The sequence below is a fragment of the Eleutherodactylus coqui genome, chromosome 12, assembly GCF_035609145.1.
Source record: "Eleutherodactylus coqui strain aEleCoq1 chromosome 12, aEleCoq1.hap1, whole genome shotgun sequence".
Lineage (NCBI taxonomy): Eukaryota > Metazoa > Chordata > Amphibia > Anura > Eleutherodactylidae > Eleutherodactylus > Eleutherodactylus coqui.
Genome location: NC_089848.1, coordinates 54,536,957 through 54,564,063, shown reverse-complemented (window position 1 = coordinate 54,564,063; position 27,107 = coordinate 54,536,957). Strand labels below are relative to the sequence as shown.

General features: G+C 42.1%; 1 protein-coding gene across 1 annotated transcript in view; it reads left to right on the top strand.

Moving 5' to 3' along the window:
- The window catches only part of KAT2B (lysine acetyltransferase 2B), a 94,019-nt gene that overhangs the window by 45,204 nt on the left and 21,708 nt on the right, over positions 1-27,107 (top strand). The window contains exons 5-13 of the mRNA XM_066585231.1: positions 1,656-1,837; positions 5,542-5,733; positions 9,839-9,945; positions 11,754-11,873; positions 11,991-12,127; positions 13,998-14,206; positions 16,578-16,704; positions 17,749-17,859; positions 20,282-20,425. Coding sequence (XP_066441328.1) covers positions 1,656-1,837; positions 5,542-5,733; positions 9,839-9,945; positions 11,754-11,873; positions 11,991-12,127; positions 13,998-14,206; positions 16,578-16,704; positions 17,749-17,859; positions 20,282-20,425 — 1,329 coding nt within the window. The remainder of the gene's footprint in view (positions 1-1,655; positions 1,838-5,541; positions 5,734-9,838; positions 9,946-11,753; positions 11,874-11,990; positions 12,128-13,997; positions 14,207-16,577; positions 16,705-17,748; positions 17,860-20,281; positions 20,426-27,107) is intronic.

The window sequence follows — 27,107 nt, the reverse complement described above, 5'->3', positions numbered from 1 at the left end:
TTGAGAATCTGCCATAAAATCTGCTACTAAAAAACTGTGGGAAACGACCCTAAATGATCAAATTCTGGCATTGGGGTCAAAGATGGATGTGTAATAAAAGGCTCCCTTTGATTTTAGTGGGAACGACACTGCCTCTGAGACTTCCTGCTCCGACCCCAATGACGACATCCAGTTCCACTGCACTGACAGTGGGCCGGACAATCAGCTGATCACCAGGGATCCTGAGGGGCGGATCCCGATCAACTATTGATGACTTATCCTGAGGATAGACCATCAGCAGTATTTGCCCAGAAAGGCCCTCTAAAACTAGCTGCTTGCTGTGGGGACCTATCAGATGGTGATACTATAACTCTATGACCGTGTGGCATGAAGCAGCAGATTTGTAACAGAAAAATCCAAGTCATCCCATAATACAAAGTATCCCAACTGTTATAACTCCAAGACAAATGAACACATTTTGATGAAATTTGGTCAAAACATACCTTACCCAATGAGAATCGGGAACCCCTCGCAACTTGTCCGTCGAGCACTGCTTGACCCAACTGCTTCTGTATCTGTTCCATCTCTCTCACTGTCATTGGCGAGGAAGATGGAACAGCTAGTTTGGACGGCTAGCCTGGCTGTCTTGCTCAGCACACTATGTCCCACCTTGCCCACTCGGCAGCCATGTTTTCCTTCAGTCGTGAAGTCAGTAGGAGTCTTTGCTGCATCCTGAAGATGAAAGTTTACTGGATTAAGCCACAAATTATCCAGAAAAGGAACAAGGCGCAAGAAATAGCTGCAGTGACTCTAGAGAAGCTTACCTGAACGTTCAACAGTATGGACCATCGGATTCAGGCATGCTTGACCGCAAGCAGGGGACACTTCCAGCACATATTATGAGGGGTTCCTGATTCTCACTGAGTAAGGCATGTTTTAACCAAATTTCAGTACAATGTGTTAATTCGTCTTGGAGTTACAGTCCATTTTCTGGGCCTCCAGCAAGTGGAACGCCCTGTGTGTTATGTAATTAATCAGAATTTTAGAGTGATTAATGAAACAGTGGGGATATTCGGTTAAGGCCAAATGCACATGACCGAGTTGGATTCCGCAAGCTGAAACCAGCAGCGGAATCCGACCCTGTTCCTATCCGGTGAGCCCCGCATACGTGTCCGCAGTTTTCTTTATCTGTATTGCATATGTGGCGGCCGGTCTGCCGGCGCACATGAGCAGTACAGATAAAGCTGCACCGTCGCTAGGCGAAGACGCGGATCCCCCAACCTTTCCGCAATAATGATTGCAGAAGGGCCACGATCGGACGGCTTCCATTGATTTCAAAGGAAGCCGTCCGTGCTGAATCTGCATAGAATCACATCCTGCTGGGATTTCTCCGCCACGAGCAGAAAATCGCAATAGTTTTCCGCTCGTGTAGAGGAAATCGTGTTTCGCCATAGCATGCCATCGGCGGTATTTGCTGTGGAATCCGAAGGTAGACCCCCGCTATGGGTTCCGCAATACAAATCTGCCCTTGTGCATTCGGCCTAAACCATATATATGTCGTAAGTATACATTGGCTAGAAGCTACTACAAATACACGTACTCTGACATGTCTGTATTCTAATGTATGCTTTCTTCTTCTGAAATTCATTTTGTTTTCATTTTGTTTCCTTTTAAAGGGTGTAAATAATTTTGTACAATATAAATTTAGTCATTTACCTGCGAAAGAACGACAGACTATTATAGAGTTGGCGAAAATGTTTCTAAATCGTATTAACTACTGGCACCTAGAAACTCCTTCGCAACGAAGGCAGAGATCCCCAGCCGAGGACATTGCCGCCTACAAAGTCAATTATACAAGGTATATATTTTATCAGGTAATTATGAATATGGTTAATTTTCACTGGGCATTCAATGATGTGCATGTACAGAAGTAGTCACCACTGCTGAGCAGGATTTAACCCTTTCCAATCCGATTTGTATTCTGGTTTTCCTAGAGGGCTTACCCTTTTTCTGCTGTTATACAATAGCGCTATCTGCTAGCTAAAGCCAGTACTGCATGAGGCGACACATTGGATAGGCTCTGATAGCAGAGAGGCTGGTAATATACAGTAAGAGAACCCCGACGGACGTCTTGCAACATCGGAGCTGTACAGTCTTAAATCATAATGTCTTTAGACATCAGACAGTGGATTGGAGAGGGTTAATAGTTTGGAAGAGGGTTGCTATTTTTATTTTTGATTATTTATGAAATGTACCCTGGAAATGTGACTATTTGTTAATGTTTTAGATGTGATTTTTATATGTATGTAAGCATCAGGAGTAAAAATAATTAACATAATTTACTTGATTACAATTATACCTCCCCTCTTCTAACCATACATTGGCTTGAACACTACTTCCAGCCATCTTGGGTTCTCCCTATCAACTATTCAAACTTTTGAACCAGGTTAAATATCCTTGTAAATTGATTTTAATGTAATAATATAAACAAAATGAAATTATTACAGTTGACTACATTAATACATAGATGCTATTTTCATACTGTTACTTTTTTTGAGTTTTTGCGTATAACAGGTAAAGTCATATAAATAGGAGTATTATAGAGCCAAAGAATACAAATGACATGAGGGAATATGGTAATACTCCACTAGTGTTACTTGTCTTGATAAGCCAAGTGATACAATTGACCCGATTTTAGCAAATTGTAATTGGGTAAGTCCAAAACGATTTTTGGTGAAAATTTAATTTCCCATTTCCTGCTGCAGAGTTCAGCCAATCAGAAGCCAGGGCACCTTGACCAAATGTGTCCTCCATCTTGCATATGGGCAGCATTTTGATTGGACACCTACAGCACATGACCTAGGCACATATAAGATAGGCACAGGGCAACCTATGTCCATTTTACAGTTGAGCACAGGACAGACAAGCTGTCTCACGTTTACACGCCAATATAACAAATGGTCTGTTGTTAGGGTCAGATATTCTGCAGAGGATATATTGTAACTGGGTGTCAAAGCTTGTAAAACATCAGAGAACTTAAACAGAGTTCTATTGGAGGGAGCAGAGAAGTAATCCCCATCATGCTTATATGCCTATACGAAACACGGACTGTACATTGAGGATATTTCTGCTGCTGTCAATGTATATAGCAGCAATGCAGACAGACAAACTATGCTCTGGTGTGGGAAATATTACATTTCTCTGTGGCTTTAGATGTCCTTCAAAGTCACCAGTCCGACCACTCTGAATTATTTGCAGATCTTGCGCAGCTAGCAGTGCAGTGAAGGGAATTCAATTACGTTGCACAAAACTGAGACAGCCCAGAAAGATACAAGCTATTCTCCTTGACCTTCTGTCCTCACATATTGTGCATCCCAGGGATTGCGGCTTATTTAGTTAGCAATATTAACATAAAACAAAAAGAGACCCAAACAAGAAAACCTCAAATACACAATGTGTGTCAGCAGCCTCTCATGTCGTTCAAATTTACCAGTCCGACCCCTACAATTATTTGCAGGCCTTATGCAGCTAGCAGTGCTTTTATGCAAACTACAAAGTTAGCTGATAAGTTATATAAAACTACACCATGTGAGTGATAACGTGTCCCTGGCGTTGAAGAATGCACCTGGCCACAAATACATGGTCTAGCAAGCATGGCCAGGGCCGTTACATATGTTTAATAGCACACTGGGTCAATGTCCGGTAGGTGGGGCATGAAGCTGAAAGCTGTGGTCCATGTTTCATGGTACCGACAATGGTTGTGGGACATTGATCTTTGTCTGACTCCTCCTTACCATGCTACTCCTCTGCTTCCTCTTCCTCCACCACCGTTACATATGTTTAATAGCACACTGGGTCAATGTCCGGTAGGTGGGGCATGAAGCTGAAAGTTGTGGTCCATGTTTCATGGTACCGACAATGGTTGTAGGACATTCCTCTCTGTCTGACTCCTCCTCACCATGCTACTCCTCTTCTTCCTCTTCCTCCACCTCTTTATACCACCTTCCACATCGGCACAAATATCTATATGTGATGAACCCGGTAGGCAACACTTTCTAAACAATTACCCTGGCTTGAAAAAGCCAGGAAACGGTGCTCGCACTTTTGGCATTTACATGCAGCTGCCTAGATCACTGTCTGGCAGTGCAGTAGACAGATTTACAAACCACCCCCACCCCTCCAGTTATGGAGGAAAGTAAAGCCCTTATGCTATCACCTGCTAAATAAATCACTGCCTGTAATCACTAGTCAGCGGTCTATTTGTCAATTAGGCTCCTATAACATGAAGGGAGATGATTACCTTCAATAGCTTGTCACAATTTACTAAACGTGCTCCAACGTCTCAGCAGCACATCTTTCCCATTCATCCTTACAGTAGCTTCCTATAGTTTAATCACCAGCATCGGCTAACAGTAGGGTGATTGCAGCACACCCGTCTACACTCCTAACTACAAAGATCAGCCAACAAGTCCCTGCCTCTCTAATTGCTTGTAGCAGCAGCACCAAACGCCTATCTCAACATCTCAGGGGTACCTGGCAGCTCTGGTAGGTATAGCATTGGACTAAGGTTAAATAGGAGTAACCCCGCCCATTTTATGGCTTGTTTTATGATGTCCGTGACCAGATACCAGTCACATGACACAGTCATCAGGTCACCTGACTGTCGATCCGGTTTAGGGACTTGTTGACTGATTTTTAGCGTTAGGAGACTTCCATCATATGTGAATAGTTTTCAGAACGACAGGGGTAGTTCAAACTCTTTAAAACATTCAGTAACAAATACACACCTACCTCCTATAACGTTCATATAATAAAGTGTTTAATATACACCAAATACCCTCTTTTTTCCGAACATAGACCCCTGATGATACTTGGTACAGTTGAAACTCGTTGGTTCCATTCTTGGGGTATATTCGAGGAGTGATAGCTATCTAGGTGGCTTTTTGTGCCCAAAGTCACGCTACAGTTCCTCTTCTCTCCACCTGGATAGAGGACCCCCTGTCGCCTCATATTTTTGCTGATGCAATACGAGTTGGAAATATCCAGGGGATAACACTATTTGCTATATATCCATATATGTATAATGCCTAACATTATATTTTGTTTTTAGATATCTACCCACTTTCTCAGTGAATGTAGAATACCTCACTCAATGATTTATTGAAATGTAATGCTTTAACCCTTTCCAATCCAATTTGTATCCTGGTTTTCCTAGGGGGGGGCTTACTCTTTTTCTGCTGTTATACAACAGCGCTATATGCTGGCTAAAGCCAGTACTGCATGAGGTGACACGTTGGATAGGCTCTGACAGCAAAGAGGCTGGCAATATACAGTAAGAGAACCCCCACGGATGTCCTCCAACATCGGAGCTGTACAGCCTTAAATCATAATGTCTTCAGAGGTCAGACAGTGGATTGGAAAGGGTTAAAAAACATTTTTTATAATTTTTTTGCCTGAGTTTACCAAAAAATAAAATAAACAACTCCACCAATATAAAGTGTATATAATACTGAGTTACATTTGTGTTTTCATGTAATAACATGCATGTGTTTTATATTGTAGGTGGCTCTGTTACTGCAATGTCCCCCAGTTTTGCGACAGTTTGCACCGCTATGAAACAACTCAGGTGTTTGGGCGCACATTGCTGCGTTCAGTATTCTCGGTCATGAGACGGCAGCTGTTAGAACAGGCCAGGCAAGAGAAAGATAAACTGCCGCAGGAGAAGAGGACACTAATATTGACCCATTTTCCAAAGTATGACACACTTATAATAAGTTATTAACTTTTATTCTACTTAAAGTGCCAGTTAAAGGGTTGGACCAAGTTTTAAAAACTTGTCCTCTCGTATGAATGGAGCAACATTCAAACACATGCACACTACCACTCCATTCATCTGTAGTGAACTGGCGGAGATAACTGCATGCTGTACTGCACTGTGTTTAAAGGGTTGTTCCATCAAGACAGCCTCCATCGCAGCAGAGTAAACAGCACACCTGCTGAGGTGGAGATAACAGCAAGTTACTCTTCTGCATGTCCATTAATAAAAGTTAGTGTATGGAATCCATAGGAAATATCTTCACAAAAGAGCTTGCATCAGTACATATAAGGTAGATGGAATAATACCTCTGTAACGTCACCTATTGCATAGGTATTGTTCCATCTCCCTTATTTGCATATTACCCAGAGGAGCATGCATGGCCTTACAAGTCTCCTCACTCACTCACCTTCTAGGTGCTCTCCCTAAGGAGAAAAGATAGCGTACATGGATCCATGCATGATCAGGCTCTTCCTGATGCTGTTAGTTGAGGAAAAGCTGCCGATCTGATGGAAGTGCTGGAGGTGCTATCAAACAGTTCTTACTTGTCAGAAGCTGCTGATATTACGGGATGCGGAGCTTTTAGGACTCACAACTTGGCCTGAGAAATTCATGACCATATTGCAGATCTTAATTATACCAATGCATATGAAAGCAAAAAGCTTGCCAAAAGTCACAGGTACATAAATACACTTCATTAATTAAAGTGTGTATCATTGGGATCCAAATAGGAGGAAGCGGTGAAGTCTGTTTAGAATGTAAGGGAAATGACAGAGTTAATGGGACAGAACCTATTAACAGAACTGCTTCCTGCGCTTGCTCTCTTGTAAGATTCTTTAGAGCTTTTCCTCATCTGTTTTTGGAGCAGGAAAACGAAAATCGAACGGAAATAACCATTTTCATTTTTTTCTACATTGTTGTCAGTGGGTTTTCAAAATAACTGAAAGCTTTTAGTTTTCTTCCATTCCATTTCCAATTTTTTGTAACGGAACAGATAGAAACATAGAACGGAAGAAACTAAAACCTCTCTGTTTTTTTGTGTGAACGCAGCCAATTAGAGCTGAACTAGATGGAGATAAGAACAAAAGGGACCCCCACCACACGACCCGCTCATATATACCCTTTGACCATAATACGAGCGTTAATAATGACTGTTTTATAGGGAATGGGAAATTTTCATGTTATGAAAATGAGCTAGATGAGAATTGGTTTCCGAATGCAATTGCCGATGGTCGTGCCGGGAGCTTCTGTTTTAGATTTCCCCATTTCTATTGAGCCATGTAACCACAATGTATTCTGGATCTCTGAAAATCTAATAATGGCTAGATGAAAATTATATTTGTACGCCTCATTTACAATTGGATGTTATCACGGAGCGAACAATCCCATCGCAGAATATTATGCATTACAGTAGCACTTAAAGACTCTCTTAACATGCAGTCACCCAGCCCAATTTACAGATAGCAACATTTGCATCAGTACACTTTGTGTATTTAGATAGGCCTTCACTTTATGATCGGTGGGGATCTAACTTCTGGGATTCTCATCAATCCTGTGAATGAAGGAGACGCAGCACTGGTTTAGCACTGCATCCTCCTCACTGTTTTTCCCCTGCAGAGCAATGCCTTGACTACCCATTGTGAATGGCACTGCATCATGGCCTAATTCAAGGGCTCTCTATTACGCACACTCACCCCTTTGCGCCTGCATTGTACATGTAGTAATTAACGTGGGGCATCAATCTTACTATCGGCTTTCACTCGAAAATAAGACACTGTCTTATATAGATTTTTTGCCCATAAAGAGGCACAGTATCTTATAATATTCACCTAGTAGGCGGTGTTCGGGTCACCATCACTGATGCAGGCTGCCGTGTTCTCCTGAACGCTAACAGAGCATTTCTTCCTAGTAGTGGGGTTTGAATACCCCGCCTTCAGCAAGCTAATGCTCTGATTGGTTAATCAAGTGCCGCACCAGCCAGTCAGAGCTGGCATTCCATTAACCAATCACAGCCATTCAGCGATGTTATTCAATGAATGGCTGTGATTGGTTAATCGAGTGCTGTCTCTAAGTGGCTGATGTGGCGCTCGATTAACCAATTAAAGCATTAGCTTGCTGGAGGCAAGGTATTCAAGCCCCACTACCAGGAAGAAATGCTCTGTTGTCATCCAGGAGAACATGGCAGCCTGCAGCAGCGCTGCAGCCCAGCACGAGCGACCAAACACCGCCTACTCGTTGAATATTCTTTTTTTTCATGTAGTATAGCTAGGGCTTATTTTCAGGAGATGGCTTATACTTCAACCCCTTTTTGAAAAATTGGGTAGGTCTTATTATCAGGGTAGGGCTTATTATCAAGGAAACATGGCAGATCTTATTCGATAAGAGCAGAGCAGAAGCTGCCCTGCTCAACCTTCTTCCCAGTAGCTCAGATTACGTACCAACTCCTGTCAGTGTATGAGAAGCAGGAAGGAAAAGAGCAAAATGCACATTGAGGACTGGGCAGAGTGTTCTGAGCATGCATGTCCACCTTACAACTGTACAGCAATGGGACATAACCCTCTAACCCAGCTCAAACCCCGAGCATCCCTTCAACTATGCATTGGCAGGTAACCAGTCACCCATTACAACTAGATTGTCCCGATGTTCACTACATGAACTTAAAATGTTTGCAAAAATGGTTGTAAATGTTTTAAGAACTACCGAGCCGAGGATTCAGCTTGAACTGTTCGCTGTCCACGACTTGGTCTTCCACATTTTGGGGACATGCCAACAGTCAAACTGGTAAGCACTTGATATGAACGGCGCTCAGCAACGCTTGACTCTCCGTAGCAGCGCTGTTGGGTGAAGCACAACAGCGCCTCTAGACTTAACATAGGAACTTTTCCTTGGCCTGACAGGCCATTCAACGTATCAAACTCACATTATATGACTTTACGGCGGTGATAAGGTTGTCACGAATCTAATGACACTAAAATCCACCAAAGGTCACGCAGCGGGGTCAAAGTGTGGGGCAAGAAAAAGCCTGTAACATAGTATGTTGGGTTGAATGAAGACAATGTCCATCTAGTTCAGCCTGTTTCAAAAACATGCGGGCTTTTTCATGTTAGATACATGTATTTTAAGATGAATCTGCTTTCTTGGCCATTCTAATTTACTAAAAATACTTGTTTTCTTCATGAAATAACAATTCTGGAGAAGTTGCGGAGTTCTTCTTTTATTCCTTCTGAATATTTATAAATAAATTGACAACTGGGTGTTACTAGTTGGGGGTGTGCTCATATGTACTCTGACACTATCCAATCAGTGCTGACAGATTCAGACTGTGTAAGGACACGCCCCCAATTGGTAACACCCTGTTGTCAATGCAGTCATAAATATTCATAGAAGAGGAACGGCACAATGCAGAGTTATATGAAAAGAGGATTCCGAATTGGAAAACACAAGTATTCACTAAAACGGACCTGTCAGAATATGTTTTGTAAGAAAATCAATATTATCAAGTATTGAGGCTGATTACAAGGGATGCCTCGCTCTTTTTAAGCCTAGGGCTATATAGCGACTTTGGCTGTGTCATGCGTCCCATGGTCAAAGATCGTAGTAGAACCCTGTAACATTTCATACTAATGGAAGTAAATGTAGTCACCCTGGAACTCAGATGCTGCCATGACTGCATCCCCGCAATTGTAAGAAATCCAGCGAGTTGGGATTTTGTGCGATTGTGGAGTTGCGGTTTTGACAACTTGTAGGTTGCAGTTCGGGATTCGCTTCCTTTGGTGTGTGATGGCCATACTGAGATCTTTGGCTGCATGACGTGTCATGGAGGAAGTAGTCATGTAGCACTGGCCTAAGGTCTGTGCATAGCTTGTCTATGAAGATCACAATGAACAGCGCCAAAGTTACCTCTCGAGGCAGCTTGGTACTGATTGAGTGTCGCAACTAAGTGCAGGTGATTTTTGTAATCTGTAGCGTCCTGTTTTCTTTTGGTTTTGTGCTTCTCAGCTGAGCCATGTTCACTGGTATCCAATATGTCTGTCTTCCCCACAGATTCTTGTCTATGTTAGAAGAAGAGGTTTACAGCCATGATTCACCTATATGGGATGAAGATTTTTTATCTACATCTTCTCGAGCAAACGAGCTGGGTATTCAAGCAGGTACTTATGCTTTACCTTATAGTGTCATCTTTATGTTGTATTGTGGCCTCCCATGATGCTACCTGTTATTATGATATGTTATACCTTAGATGGGACAATATTTTTTTAATTAAAACAAAAAAGGGCATTTATGAACCAGTGCACCAACCCCAATTATAGATTTTTTTTTTTTTTAAAGGGGTAGTACCAGGATCATAAGTTAGACTCCCACCGATTAGCAAGTTAGTCCCTATCCTGTGGAGAGGGGATAAGTTGTGATCTTGGTAAAACCCCCTTTAAATGGTGGCGTGTGTGTACCACAATATTGGCCTTCAAAAATGACAACTTTACATTTAGTTAGGAATGCAAGAAAAACATAATGATTGAAGTATTAAGAGGGAAAGGAAAAAACGCTTGTCATCCTTCCAGCAAAAATTGGATTTGTCTTTTAAGGAGTAAAGGGGTTGCTCAATTGTAAAGTAATAATGGCCTATCCTTAGGATAGGTCATCAATAGTACATCAGTCGGGTCATCCAGGACCCCAACCAATAGTGTGTACGCCAGCCCAGTGTGTTCTTGCATGGAGATGATTTCTGCAGGAAGCAGAGAGCTCTGTTTCTATCGCAGTGGCCAGGTTTGTTATTACAGGAGAAGTTTCTATTCACTTCAATGGAAAATTTGTCTGTAATACCAGGCGTCACCACTACAGAGAGAAAGAAGCTGTCTGAGTGCATGAATGCACTAGCCCAGCAAACAGATGTTCAGAGGGGACCCCAGGAGGCAAACCCAGATGGGCATTAATAGTTTACAACTAGACAACGCTTTTAATGATACAGCAATTTACTTTATATTTTTAAAAGAGAATGTGGACCTCCTGGCACTTCTGGCAAATATCTGATTTACTGGGGAAAGATGTAGCCAGCCAAACATTCCTAATGCAGGGGAAATGTAATGAACAACCACCCATGTAATACAAGGATAGTGCGTATCCACCAGAAGTGGAGCTACCCTCATAAGTGGCTCTCCATTCTGACTCTCCATGTGAGTTGTTTTTCAGGTAAAAACACCTTAAATTGCACTTGTGAAATTCCAATCCTCTTGCGCGAGTTTCAATAGGAAACCTCACATCGCATGGCATGCGAGAGCCATGCGATGCATTAAAGGTCCCATTGAAATCAATGGGCGATGCATTCCGAGGAAGGCGAAGACATAGGACATGCCAATTGTGTATATGACTCCATTACAAAGAATAGAGTTCATACTCACACAAGATTTGTGCGTCTCGCAATGCACAAATCTCACGCAAGTTTCTCGGCCGTGTGAAAATGGCTTAATTGTTAAATTTCATCAACTAAATTATACAATTCTGCTTAGGATAATGACATCATAAGTAGAGGCGATGTATTTCAAAATGGAAAAAAGAAAGCTAAGGCCGACTTCACACGGGTGAAAAAAATCGTTCGAGATTTATGCGTTGCGAGCCGCATAAATCTCGCCCAAATATGAACCCCATTCTTTTGAATGGGGTCATACACATGAGCAATGTACACCTGCATGGCACCATGATGCTAAGCGGGAATCAAATTGTGACTGACAGCCGTGGCGCAGGTTCACTTCATCCCTGAAGTGATGTGAGGCTGTGTTGACATGAAAACGCCTAGCATCTTCAGGATGGGGAGCACGATATAGGGGCAGAATTCATGGCCCGCGTAAAGTTAGCCTAAGTTGCATAAAAATAGTACATAGTTAAAAATGTGTGAATAATTGTGTAATATTCTTATATTGTATGGGATCTTGTGAAATATTGTCTCCTTTTTTTACAATTTTAGTTATCTCAAATCCACCGGTTGCCAGAACAGTCACTTATGTGACCAGCCCATCGTCCCTAGATCAGTCCAACAGCGGAAGTTTGAGCCCATCTAGTAAACCAGCACTTGAATCAAATCCAGGTAAGTGTTTAAAGGGGTTCTGTATTGATAATTTGTACTCGCCACTGGATTTGGTGATTATTATGGTTGGCTCCATTTCAGCCTAAATATATATGAACTGCTATGTTATTGTCACAGGCGATAAAAGGAAGAGCAATGAACCATATTCAGGAGAAGAGGCCAAGAAACCCAGAGTTGTAGGGGACATTCCTATTGAATTAATCAACGAGGTCATGTCAACAATCACAGATCCTGCTGCCATGCTGGGTCCAGAGGTAAATATACTACATCACTTAGACAGCACAATGCTAAAAGCTCAGATATAAAATAATATTTGACTGCAATTACTTATATTGGTGGCATAAGAAGGATCATGTATTTAGGATGATTCATTCTCTTTGGTACATTGTTACATTAAACAAGTTACGAAAGGAGTAACGAGGTTAAATGTCCAGTGCTTGTACAATGTATAAATGTCCGTAAATGACATCAGAAACACAAAATACAAGAAAATAAAAGAAAGTTGAATCCAATGGAAAACATCAGCAAAGGAGAGAAAAGTTTTCAATCTTCAGCAAGCATTTTTTTTTGCTTTACGTAATAATGTCTTTTGGATCTTGTGGGTAGTGTTGAGTGAACCAAAACAGACGAACCCTTTTTGTGGTCGAAATGGTTCATCTTGGTCAAACTCAAAAGAAGAGGAAGAGAAAGAAGAAGAAAACTTCTACTTCTCTTTGTTCTTCTCCCTCTTATTCTTCCTTTCCATCTGCTTCTTTCTTCTTCCATCTTCTTCCTCCTTCTTTTTCTTTCTTCTCCTTCCTTCTTTTTCTGCCTTCTTTCTTTATACAGGGCTTTTATGGCTCTTAGACAGTGTTGTACACCAATGTTAAGGGTAGTATATGAAGTTCAGCTTCTGTTCGAACTAATTCAGACCGAACCAAACTTTTTGCCCAAATTCAGCTAACTGGCCCAGCCGAACTTTTGAAAATCACTTCTAAGGGGCTATAAGATACTATTAGATTTTCATATAAAGATAATGAGGACAGCTCCTCTAGGGAGGATATTGATGTCACAGTTTGATAAAAAGGTGATGAATAAGAAATGACTCACCTGGTGTGCATGGCCCAACCTCAAATGGTTGGCCATCACACCTTTGGTCCAAGTAAGCAACACAACGTGAATAGTTTGAAAAAAAACACTTAGTCAAGATGACATCCAGAGAGGAGAGCAAATAGCGGGAGAATTCTGAAGCAGCAAGGGTCTCGGACAAATATCAAGAGCAGATAGATAAGTAAAAATTCTCCCGTGCTCAGGGCTCCAACCCATAAGTTATAAAAGAAAAATTGACAAGATCACCAATGCACTTACTTGAGAGGGAGGGGTCTAAGAAAAATCCAAAGGGCACCCGACTTAAAGGTCCAAAGTGACGTGAAGGAACAATATCAGCAACTTGAAATAAGTATGTCCATTCAAAAGGTATCACAGGAAAAGGCCATATTTAATAATTACTCAGAAAATAAAAAATGGCACAGAATACAAAAGAAAACACAAACAAAAAAACTAAATATATAAAGAGGAGGTATAAAGTGCATTCATTGGTGATCTTGTCAAATTGCTCTTATAACTTATTGGCTAGACTCGTGAGTGCGGGAGATTTGTTACTTATTTATCTGTTCTTAATAGATTTTTATAAAAATATTCTGCTCACTTTTTTATAGCTAAAGAAATCCTGTAAGTTATTTTAGTGTTGTTTTTCTCCAAAATAGGGCATCAGTCTGTGATTCTCTGCATACGGTGTGCTTGTGTATGAGCTGTCCATCATCACCCTTTTATAGAGATAAGGAATTGGCACTAAGGGGTCTGAAACGTTTTTCCAGAATAGATCTTGGCAGCAGAAAATCAGGGATAGTTTTTTCCTTTTTCTTTCCCTTTGCTGGGATTCAGTCTCATTTTTGTTAAAAAATACACATATATACTAAATATGTATGGACCTACTATTTGGTGGGTCCTATGCTCCTGCCCTGCGTGAGAATGATGTGCAGCCACTAATATAAAATCAGCCTTTTAAGGAGTAATTAGCACTCTTATTGCACATTTTTTGGTCGGTATTCTTGCCCTAGCTTTTATTTTTTTGTTTTCTATAAGACCAGCTTCCTATCTGCAATTTCTGCCAGAGATGAGGCAGCCAGGCTGGAGGAACGCAGGGGAGTAATTGAGTTTCATGTGGTTGGGAATTCTCTAAACCAGAAACCAAACAAGAAGATCATGATCTGGCTCATTGGCTTACAAAATGTGTTCTCGCATCAGCTGCCTAGAATGCCTAAAGAGTACATCACCCGTCTTGTCTTTGATCCGTGAGTAGATTACATGTTATCAACTGAAAAATACATTGCATTCGCTTCTTTTGTTAGAGAATGCTTGTTCTTAGATCAATACCAGATTTTGTGTTACTTTACAATGTATAATGTGCTGTAGAGAAAGCAGGAAAGTGAGAAATCCGAGTTTCAATGATTGTTTTAGGAGTTTGTGTATTGTGTTCATAATCGATCTCACTCAGACATGTTCTATGTCTGTATTGTATCTTAAGGCCTCATGTCCACGGGGAAAATCAGGCCCGCTCCGGATTCTCTATGGAGAATCCGTAGCGGGTCCCTCCTGCCCCACGGACATGAGCGCTGAAAATAAGAATAAATAAGAATAAACTCACCTCTCGCCCGCTCCGGATCCTTCCTTCGCTGCGGCGTCATCTTCTCTGCGTCGCGGCCGGATCTTCTTTCTTCGGCCCGGCGGATGCGCAGGATGACGTCGGTGACGTGCCCCGCGCATGCTCCGGCCCGAAGAAAAAAGATCCGGCCGCGACGGAGAGAAGATGGCGCCGCGGCGAAGAGGAGAAACAGAGCGGGTGAGTAAATTCCGATTTTTGTCTCCCGCGGATCCGGACGGCTTCCATAGGCTTCAATAGAAGCCCGCGGGAGCCGTCCCCGCGGGAGACCCGCACGAAAATGGAGCATGGTCCAGATTTTTTCATGCTCCATTTTTTTTTAAATCACTTTTATTGACCATCCGCGGGTATTTATCTACCCGCGGGTGGTCAATGCATCCCTATGGGGTGCGGATCCGCGGGCGGGAGAAGAGTTAAAATCTGCTGCGGATTTTAATTCTTCTTTTGCCCGTGGACATGAGGCCTTAGTGGGAACTGTTTTTAATTGTTTTCTCTTGAGAAAATATAGCTACTTATATCATTATGAGACTTACCGTACTTATGTGTACAAAGCTATCTAGGTACTGTATATAGTACCGTTGGATGAAATGCTTGATTACCATGTACCGAGAGGTTTTCCCTGATTACCAAACACTCCTGAGTAAGGGTTGTAATGGGCTTCAGGGGGCTTAATCTTAGATTACTGTTGAGTCATTTTCTTTACTGAAAGACCGATGGGTATTAATAATTGTATCCAATAGTGCTTGCGTACAATTGCCTAGGCTAGTCAAATGATGCCTTCCTCTGTTCTTGAGAAGACATATAGATGTCTCCACCCTTACCTTGGCTTGAATTTTATTAAAGGCCATGTACGCCTTTACATTCTTTTCTTTATTTCTTTTAATCAATGTGTTTTTGGAAATGAAGACATTTTGTAATTGATTTTGATTAAAGGGATTTTCCCAGGATATAAACCTACTTCACAACCATCCTGTCCTTCCTGATCACTGCTGATCAAGACATGTGGCTTATGCAGCCAATCACTGGCCACAGCTGTGTGCTTCCATAGTTAGTGATTGGCTGCAGCAGTCACATGTCCTGATCAGCAGCAACCAGGAATGGTTGTGAAGCAATTTTAAGTTGTGGGACAAACACCTTTAAACATTGCTGACCGTTTGATTTTTATGCTTGTATTTTTTTCCAAATTCTGTCAGTCGGAGTAAATTGAGTGAGTCCTTTCTTAGTTGTGAACATGCATTTACTGCCCTTCCACTGAGCTACTACAGAGGGATGTATGACAGAAGTGAGGGATGGTGGAGGAGATCAGGAGGACAGAGAGCTGAGAAAGCTACTATTACAGAGGGGTGTAATTCACTCCCAGTAAATGTTCTACTCTAATCATCAGTGAGGGGGAACAGACCAGCAGCTACTTAGAAAGAGGATGAAATAGAAGGAGAGAGAAGTGTAGCATTGAGTAGGTGTGGTTATGCTTTACAGCCTCTGAAAGAGGAGAGAAGAGGTGGAGCTAATCAGTACTGGGAACGCCCTCGAGCCAGAAACGTGAATTTAGGAGAGCCTGCAGAGCAAGTATGAGGCTTTCTAAATGCATGAAAAGCAAAATTCAATGCAAAATACATATAAGTGCATCATCTTTTTCTGCAGGGACTTGAAAAGACGTGTGTATTGATTTGCATACACAGAGGTTTCCATAGCCTTTTAAGGATTGCAATTTCTCATGACACAAAAATGATACATTCTCTTCCCATCGAGTAAAAGAAATGCATTGATTAAACATATAGATTTTTATAATATTGGTGCCCATGGGTACCTCCATATAGAAAAACCTATCCAATAGAAAAACCTATAATCAAGTGCATCATTTTGTTTAATATGGGACACTATGTTGATCGATGGCCGATACGTGTCAGCCGTTTTTTTTTGTTTTTTTTTTAACCTTGTGCCAAGTTAAAGAAGAACATGTGTATGTATATCACTGTAGTTAAATGTGAATTTTGTTTTTCCAGAAAACACAAAACACTTGCTTTAATTAAAGATGGCCGTGTGATTGGAGGAATCTGCTTTCGAATGTTTCCAAGTCAGGGATTCACAGAAATAGTTTTCTGTGCTGTGACATCAAATGAACAAGTAAAGGTGGGAAGTCATCCTAATTATGTCCTGAAATGACTCCATTTAGCTAAATAGACAAGTTATTAAATATTGCATAGTTTTATTTTATTTTTAATTTTTTAATTAAAATTTAAATTGGAAATCGTTTTAAAGCGGGACAAAATTTGTGAAGGAACTGAAGGTGGGGGGTGGGGGATATATATTATCTGGTGTCTTCCTCTGTCTTCGTTCTGCCACCAATCCGCCAATTCCTGGACCCCCTCTTTATTCTTGCAAGATAGCTGTGGCAAATCTAAGACTACTAATGTGCACTGAGCACTGGTGGTGCCTCATTAGCCAGTGCTGCTCATGTGAATAGGAACATAGTATGTCAGGCTGAAAAAAAACATGTCCATTGAGTTCAGCCTATTACCAACCCTCATACAGCTATGTTGATGGATAAATAAGGGAATTACGATTTTTTAAAAGGGGGGGGGGAGGAAAAAAAAGCAAATGGAAAAAAAGCTTTGTCACTAAGGGGTTAAAAGAGCAGCCTCTACAGCAGTTACCGTTAAACATCATGTTAGTCTTTGCCACTGGGCGGCGGAGATCACTCACTTGATGGTGAACTACTATTGGGCTCTGAAGTGGGGGGAGAGAGTAAAAACGTCCAGAAATTCCACTGTTGTGTTTGAGTTTTGTTTGTACGGTGTTCGCTATTCGGTAAAAATAACATGAGAACTTTCTGGTTCAGCACAGTTTCTGCTGTACCAAGTTTGTATAGATTTTTTTTACTACTTTAGCACAATAAAAACACGTTCACGTAATCACCGTTAAAAGGTGTATTGGTGGACACTAAGGGGTGAAGCTCAGTCCAATAATTGGGTGAATGGTTTCCCATTCAGTTGAGGAGATCAGCAGTGAGGCTTTCCATCATATAGCATTGATGATTTCTATGATGACTTAGTCATATGTAGTCACCTATTTCTATGCATCTATAGAGAAAAGGTGATTATGTTGTATGCCGCATGAACATATGCCCCGCTGTTATCATATGTATAATATGTGAATGATGTGCTCCTCTTTTAGGGCTATGGGACTCATTTAATGAATCATTTGAAGGAATATCACATCAAGCATAATGTGCTCAATTTCCTTACCTATGCTGATGAATATGCAATAGGCTACTTCAAGAAACAGGTATTGTTTATTGCTTCAGTTGAAAATAACATCTACCTGTTGAGTATTAATACGGCTTACTTTACTGTAGGAGCGTACAACATCACATTGTAGTTGTGGGCCTGCTGTAAGAAAATACATTCACTTTATATTTCACGTGTCCTTGAATATGTTGCATTTTTGGGGCATTCGTAGTAATCGGCATCTCGATTCGGAAGGCTTAGCAATTGGAGTGGACCTAGAGCTGCGTCCACCCGTACCTAGGCTTGAAATAGACTAAAGTGAACCTATCCATAAGTTCATGCTGCCTGAGCCACAGGCAACATGAACCCGGGTCAGATATGTTTTAGGTATGTTTTATTATGAAATGCTGCTGTGTTTCAGAAACACAAACGTAGAAGTTTGACTTGGACCTCAACTGTATCAGAGCTTAGAGTCTAAGGCCGCCTGCACACGGGCGGAAATCCCGCGGCGGGATTTCCCGAGGGATTTCCGCCACTGAAAGCCTGCATAGGAGTGCATTACAATACGCACTCCTATGCAGACGGCCGCGGTTTGGCCGAGCGAAATGTCGTGCGGTGAACAAACCGCGGCATGCCCTATTTTTGTGCACAGATACGTCACTCACCCGGCCGCCGGCTCCGGTCTGCGCATGCGCCGGCTGCCCGGCAGCCGGCACATGAAAGAGCCGGGGCCGCCGGGCGCGGGTGAGTACGCGCTCGTCTCTGCAGGCGCTCGGGTCGGGTCCCGCGGCGAGAATTCTTGCCGCCGGATCCGACCCGCTCGTCTGCAGGCGGCCTAAGAGGCGGGCCATGCTGGCCTCTTCTTGCCTGCGTCATAAAATAAATAAAACAAATCTTGTTATTTGTATAGCGCCAACTTATTCCACAGCGCTTTCAGGTAATTTATTTATTACTCATTTTACCGACCTCGGAAAAATGGAAGGCTGAGTCAACTTTGAGCCGGCTACCTGAACCACACGGGGATTGAACTCTCAACCTTCAGGTCGTGAGCGAGAGTTTAGGACTGCATTTCTGCTGCCTTAGCACTCTGCAACTGTCTTCTTTATATACACCAGCAAAGTAAGACACAGCCTGCTTCTGTAACTCAAGAGCTAAACTCTGAGTCCAGCCTCTAAGTAAGAAAGCAACATTTCAGAATAACACATACAAGGCCCAAATATGCATATCTGTTCTGGGTTCATGCTGCCGTGGTTCAGGCAGCATGAACCTGGTGACAGGCTTCTTTTAAGAAGCTCTAGTACCCTGTTGTACAGCCTCTAGCTTGGATACAAGATGTGATAAGGGAGGACATGGAGGCTCTAGTACCCTGTTGTACCGCCTCTAGCTTGGATACAAGATGTTATATAGGGGCATGGAGGCTCTAGTACCCTGTTGGGCTGCCTCTAGCTTGAAAACAAGATGTAATACTGCGAGCATGGAGGCTCTAGTACCCTGTGGTACTGCCTCAAGCTTGTATACAAGATGTGATACTGATGGGCATGGGAGCGTAGAGGTTCTGTATGGTATCCTGCAGCATGTCAGTCCACATTTACTGTAACTGAGCCGTTAGATCATGCAAATTCATAGGCTGTCAAAGTTGGCATCCCAGATAGTCCCATATATATTCTATTGGCGATAAATCTGGCAACCCAGGGAGGCCATGGAAATGTGGCAATGATGTGGAGGCATTCCTGTGACATCCTTGTCATGTGTGACCTGCAGGAAAATGCCTCTTGGAAGCCCTGCCATGAGAGGCTACACATGTGCCTGCAGGATGTCCTGAACACATCGCTGAGCTCACCCCTAGGTCTCCAGAAACAAACATGTTAGTTTTTAGAACCCAAAATAAACCTGGATTCATATCCCAAGACATTTCGGTTCCACTCCATAGCAGTCCAGTTTTGTTGTTCACGACACCAGTACAAATGTAGGCAATGGTGGGTGGGTGTGACAGGCCGTGCACATAATGGGCACCATGAGACCAAGCGTCCTGCTGCCAAGTGCCTGGAAATTGTTGCAACAGACACTTTGTGTGACCTCTTCTAGTAACATATGAATAGGAATCTGTAAATAAATACATATATTCTACATTTCTCGAGATCTTAGTCTCGAGGCCTAATTGTAATGGCCTAGAAAAATTCAGATTTTTTTGGTGGTGGGGGGCAGTAGGGTGGGTGGCCCTCTAGCTAACACTATTTTGTATGTTCTCCTTTTGCCTTTGTGCAAAAGAGCTGATATAGTGTTGTTATTAATCCCTTTCAGATACTTTCAGAGTTCTAGAGAACTACTTAAAGTCAGAAAGCCTTATATTATAGAACACGGATATGTTAGGATTCATATGGAGAAAGGAGACCAGGGGAGAATCTTCCACCAAATCTCTGTGCAAGCTTTTTTTAGTCTGTATACAAATTCTCTTTTCTGTTTTTCATTCACTCTTTTAGGGCTTTTCTAAGGATATTAAGGTACCTAAAGCAAGATATGTTGGATATATCAAGGACTATGAAGGAGCCACTTTAATGGGGTGCGAGCTGAACCCCAGAATTCCATACACTGAATTTTCTGTCATCATTAAGAAACAGAAAGAGGTATAGTATTTGTGGGCATATTGGGTTATAAGTTAATCTTTAGTTCATTTCTTCAAAATACTAATAATTTGACTGTTATAGTTTCATATTAACCCTTTCCAATCCAATGTCGGGCCTGCCCCGACATCATCATTTCCCTCCACAGCTCCGATGTCGGGACAGGCCCGACACTGCAGTGCAGGAGTGCATCTGCACCCGATCATCAGACACATTGGGTGCAGATACACTTCTGCACTAATCCTCATCAAAAACCCCCGAGGAGAAGGCAGAAAGGGCTTTTAACCCTTTCTGCCTTCTCCTTTACACATTACATAGTGCTCAATTAGCGCTATGTAATGCAGAGATTCCGGCCGGCGATCATGTGACCGCCGGTGTTACCTGACCTCCAGCAGTCACATGAACGCCGAGCCGGGAGCCTGCACCGTGGGTGTCACCTGACCCCAGCGGTCACATGATCGCAAAGCCGGGAGGCAGAAGGGAGAATGCGGAAGTATTACTTCCGCATTCCCCCTACGGTGCAGTGAGCACCTGCACCCTCCTGAACTCTGTAAGCTCAGGAGGGTGAAGGGAAAATGTATTTTTTCTCATCCATTCACCCCAGCTCCAATTTATTTGGAGCTGGGTAGAATGGATGAGAAAAAATAAATGGATTGGAAATGGTTAATTCTTTAAGGACTAAGGCCACTTTCACACAGCTGACAAAATCGCTCGAGTTTAACGCGATGGGATAGCCCGAGAAGACGCATGTATGTGAACCTCATGTTTTCCAATGGGTTCCTTCACATTAGCGATGCTTCCTCTGATGCTATCTTGCGAGAAAACAAAAATCGTGGCATGTGCTATATTGCCGGGATTTGCACATTTTTTCTTTTGTAGCCCATGCGATGTGATGTGACTTTAACATTAGAAAGTCCTATTCTCTATCTCCCCCATACGCCACGATAAAACGCAGCAATGACGCACAGAAATCGCGGGAACGCAGCTGTGAAATCGCAGCAATTTTCTTGTGGCAATATCGCTGTCGCCGTGTGAAAGAGGCCTAAGCATGATACATTTTGGCGCTCGGTCCTGGGCTTCAATTCCAGCCGATAGCAAAAGTATGGTGTGGGATTAACCCTTTCCAATCCACTGTCTGACCTCTGAAGACATTATGATTTAAGGCTGTACAGCTCCGATGTTGGAAGACGTCCGTCGGGGTTCTCTTACTGTATATTGCCAGCCTCTCTGCTGTCGGAGCCTATCCAACGTGCCTATCTTTTATGCAGTACTGTCTTTAGCCAGCAGATAGCGCCGTTGTATAACAACAGAAAAAGAGTAAGCCCCCTAGGAAAACCAGGATACAAATTGGATTGGAAAAGGTTAAAACTCCTCCTCCTGCAATCTAGCAGGATCAGGTCCGGTCCACAGCTAATAGTCACAGCCAAGGACCCTGAAGAGAAGGCAGAAGTGATATATTTATTTAAAAAAAACGACAATGTGAATGATACCCAGAGGTCTTGTATAAGATCATGACCTGTAATCCAAATCTATAGAAATTATATATCCAAACGTTTGATACGAGATGAGGAACCCACTTTATTTTAGTGTAAATATACCTAATCCATAAATAAAAACTATACATTTCTAAAAAAAATTTTTTGCTTTTTACCCCGAATAAAACAAAAATAGAAAAAAAATAGTCAGTGAAAAAAGATGTAAAAAAAATAGTTCTATGTGTCTCTGAAAAAAAAGCTGCAAAAATCAATTAGTAAGTTGAAGCAGACTTTAAAAGGATTGACACGTAATTAAATATTGATTTACTCTTTAGACCATGAAAACATAAATTTATTTATTTTTGTTTTTTTTTTAAATGCCCCTATGTGTAAACATTGCCCCTCAGAGCATCCACCTAATGCATCCGTTTCTAGTGAGGTGATTTTTATTGGTGAGCCTGCGCAGTAGGCCATGTGTGACTACCTGCACTGGACACCTTTTGATTCCCTTAGAACATCCATCTAATAACATTGGGGGCGCCATAACAACTATATAACAGCCATACGTAGACACAGGAACATTTTTTTAATCATTCCAATTGAAAAATTGTTGCATTTTGTAAGAGTAAATTAATATTTCTTTCTGAGACAACCCCTTTTAGACTCCTTTTATTGAGCCCGCAATAAAGCAATTATGGCACTTCATTCTTTGGTTTGCTCTGCAATACATATATATTTGCCATTGTTTTCTAATCAGTTTTGTTGTTCGTCACCCACTGGCTTTGTAATTGGAAAACAAAAATCAGATCATGACAGTGCAGTACTATGGAAATGAATAGGATCTTTGTGACCCCAATTACATGCTCAGTGAGCTGGATACATACATCAAAATAGAAATATATAAAAAAAAAAACAATAACACTATAAAACATAGAGTATTCGAGGAAAAGAATGGGGAAATGAAGAAAGGGGACAGGAAAAAAAATCTTTTAACTAGGTCATGGAGATAAGCTCAACAGGTAAAGCTTACCACAGGAATTAAAATACTAATGACCACCTGTCCTTGAGTCACTGTGTGAGTTACATGTGATGATGTCACTGGGCCTCTGAGCTCCGCCCCTAAACACATGACTGTGATGTCATCACAAGTCCTTTATGCACTGAATGAAGCATTTCATGTGATCAGTCACCGGGCTCCGCACAGCTTCTGTCCAGCTTTGCAGGTTTAGCACCTTTGATGACGTCACCCTCATGCGATCAGGGGTTGAGTTTAGAGAAAGCCCTCGTGACTCATTACATGTCGGTGACATCATCACAAGCCCTGTAAGCACACGGCTGCTGTCCGGCTTCGCTGGTGTAGGACCTGTAATGACGTCACTGTCATGCGATCAGAAGCAGAGCTCAGAGCCCCGGTGATTGATCACATGATGGTGATGTGATCACAGGTCCTGTAAGCACACAGCTTCTGTCAGACTCTGCTGGTTTAGGAACTGTGACCAGCTCAATCCCTTTAACTATATTATATTAGTAAGTGACGCATTGCGCCACCAGAAACACTGGTACTATAATTTTCTAATAATTACTAGTCAAAATACTAACGACCACCTGTCTGTGAGTGAGTGACTGTGTGAGTTGCAACATGTGATCAGTCACTGGGGCTCTGCGCTCCACCCCTGATCACATGACGGTGACTTCATCACAGGTCCTTCATCCCTGTGCAGATTAGAGACGGACTACATCTCCTAAAAGTCCCCATGGCCTCAGTTGCTATGGAATACTAATGACCACCTGTCTGTAAATGAGTGACTGTGAGGGTTACATGTGAAGATGCCACCGTCATGGGATCAGTCACTGAGGCTCTGAACTCCGCCCCTGATCACATGCCGGTGACATCATCACAGGTCCTTCATCCCTGTGATCCCCTATAAATTTATTTACAGCACTAAATAAATGTAAAAAATAAATACATTTTGATATTTGTATAGTGCCAACTTATTCGGCAGCACTTTCAAGTAATTTATTTATTACCCTCCACCAAGCTGGGGTACTCATTTTACCAACCTTGGAAGGATGGAAGGCTGAGTCAACCTTGAGCCGGCTACCTGATGCATGCGGGGATTAAACTTGCTACCCTCAGGTTGTGAGCGAGAGCTTAGGACTGCATTTTTGTGCGGCATTAGCACTCTGCGCCACATAAGGTGTGGGGTCTGTGGTGCGGTTCCCCAATAACGCCCCATCTCTGGCACGACAGCCTGGCATTCTCTGCACTCCACACTTTCTTTCATCTTCCATTTCAATGATTCAGAGACGCCCCCATTAATAAGCACATTTCGGGGCTGGAATCAGAGTTCCACTGACAATAGATCTAAACTTCTTCTCTTTTCCTCTATGTAAAGACTTACGCTATTGGGGTGAATTGCCCTCCTGGTAATATGTTGATCTGTCATGCCTTTTGATGTACTGCAATGCTACAAAAGATGTTGTAATTTATTGACTTTTCAATAAAACGAGTTAAAAAAAAAACATGGCGGAGCTCGCTAAATGAATCGACGTTGCCCACATAGAGTAATAAACTTGATACTTAGACTCCTCAGAGGCCCCCATTCCTCTATGTGCATTAATGAATTTGAAACCTCTATGCTCATGACTCTTGAGGGGGGTCGGAGATTTCTACAATGTGGGGATAGTCTGCCGCAAAGCCCAAAAAAGCAGACTTTTTTAAATAGTTGATATTGAGCTCGGGAACGTAGATGAGAATTCTATTTCTGGTGTAATGGAAATAGGGGAAGATGTACAGTAAGTAATTGCATAGCATAGACACATCACCCCGCAGGAGTGCAATGAGGGGACAGTCCCACCAAATTTATACTACTGGACCCAAAGTTGATGGACATCTCCAGGAGGTATCGGTAACTTGTGGAAAAATCCTATGCAGTTATACAGAAGTTCTACACCAGCCGGATAGGAGTTTCTAATTAAGTTCTAGTAGCCTGCAAGAAACAGTTAAGGAAAAGCTGATATTCCTAGCGGCACATTTAATATTATATCAGTGAGTGACATTTTACCAGCCGCCAGCAGAATCGATAATCTGTAATTCTGAATAGATGACTTCCACGATGTTGTTCTAAATCAGCAAAGCGTAAAATTGAAGTCATTAATGAATCCAATCATTGAACTCTTGGGAAATGTTAATTAAATCTCAGCTGGGTAAATTAAATACTCAAACTTATAGTCGAATACCTGCATTGATCAAATGATAATTAAATGTTAATCGTTACATAAGAACAGTTCTGGAAGCAGCGCCGGTCTTGTAACATGGCTGCGACCGCTTCTAATAAATCGTAATCACTCTTCTCAGATGCAGATATTAAGAATTCATATAAGATTGTAGCTCTCTGCTGAATTACATGACTGGCTTGTCAACAGTGAAAACAATATGCCGCTTTAGTATGCGCAGGCTGGCATGCATGCCGCTCGGGGAATCCTGGCTTCATTCTTCTCCATTCAGATAAAAATGGGTAAATATTGTAAATACAAGAATCTTCATCATTTAGAAGCTTTGAAATTCTCTCCCATTTTGGGGGATGTGAAATTTTATAAATTGAATATAATGAATATATTAAAAGGGTATTCCAGTTCAGTGATTTTTTTTTTTGCATGTTTTCACCTATCCACAGTGAAAACTGATAGAGTTGGGGGGGGGGGGGGGGTTCGGAAGTTCCCTGAATGAATGGAGCGGCACATGCGCACAACTAGTCTATTGGTTTCAGGAGGGCTGCCAGAGATGGCCTAGTTCAAGCAATCGGTTATCTCTGGCTGCCCTAGAGATACAGGGAACTCATCTCAACTATCTAGACTCATTAGCTATATGCATAGCATCCACCCAAAGTTCCTTAAATTTTGGATTTCTTTCTTGTAAACGTGGACCCTAAACATATCTTGATAAGATAGTACTATTATGAAAAGCCTGTTGGATTTTTTTACTTGAATAGCCTCAATTCATCTGATCTGAATGAAGGCTTTTATTTAAACTACCATAAGGCCCAATGCACAGGGGCAAAATTTTGCTGCGGAATCCGCAGTGGGCGTCTGGTTGCGGCTTCCACAGCAATGGCCATTCCATAGCATGCAATGTAAATTCTTCCACGCACGCGAGCGGAAATCACTAGCGATTTCCACCCACGGAGAAAGAATCGCAGCATGCTCTTTTTTTTGTGCGGGACTCCTACGGACAGCTTCCATTGCAGTCAATGGAAGCCGTCCGATCCGCGACGATTCCAAAATGTCAATTTTTAAATCGTCGCGGATCCGCGTCATTTCCGGCACGACAGCCTGGCATTCTCTGCACTGCACATGTCTGCCGGCCGACACATCCACAGCACACAGAAGACTAATCCGGACAGATACACAAATCACCAGCCGGGCACAGGATCTGATTCCGCTGTGGGATCCCGCATGCAGAATCCGACCCAGCCATCTGCATTTGGCCTTATAGTTTCCTGCCCATCAGCTTTCATATGAGGACCTCTACATGTTACCTTCTTTATTTATACTTCTTTCTTAGTGTTTATTAGCAGCAGTCACTTTTACGACTGAGAAATGCTGGCTACATTGCTGTCATATTTTTTATATGTTTTTGGTTCTGGTTATATCACCACTTTTTTTTCTTTTTTTTTCTATTTAATATCTTGCGGTTGCATATATAATCTGATATATTGCTACTTCTTTATCCCTTGATGGCAATCAGTGTATTTAGTTATTTTGATCTCTTGCAACTATTCCATTTTTTTGGTACTACATTGATACTTACCCACATCTTATACATCCGTATCACCTGTGTGATGCCAGCCCTTTTGTCTCTGTTACCAAGAGTCTGGGCATGCACCATCTAGAATTCTTTTACACTGTATTCTTTTGCGCGCTTACCTTCTCCTGCATTAGCGCATATGCCTTGCATGTTATTGGCTGATTGTGCTGTCCATCTTATGTGTTTTCTCATTGGCTGTTCAATTGAGCGGTTACTAGAGATGAGCGAGCACCAAAATGCTCGGGTGCTCGTTACTCGGGACGAAATTTTCGCGATGCTCGAGGGTTCGTTTCGAATAACGAACCCCATTGAAGTCAATGGGCGACCCGAGCATTTTTGTATATCGCCGATGCTCACTAAGGTTTCCATTTGTGAAAATCTGAGCAATTCAAGAAAGTGATGG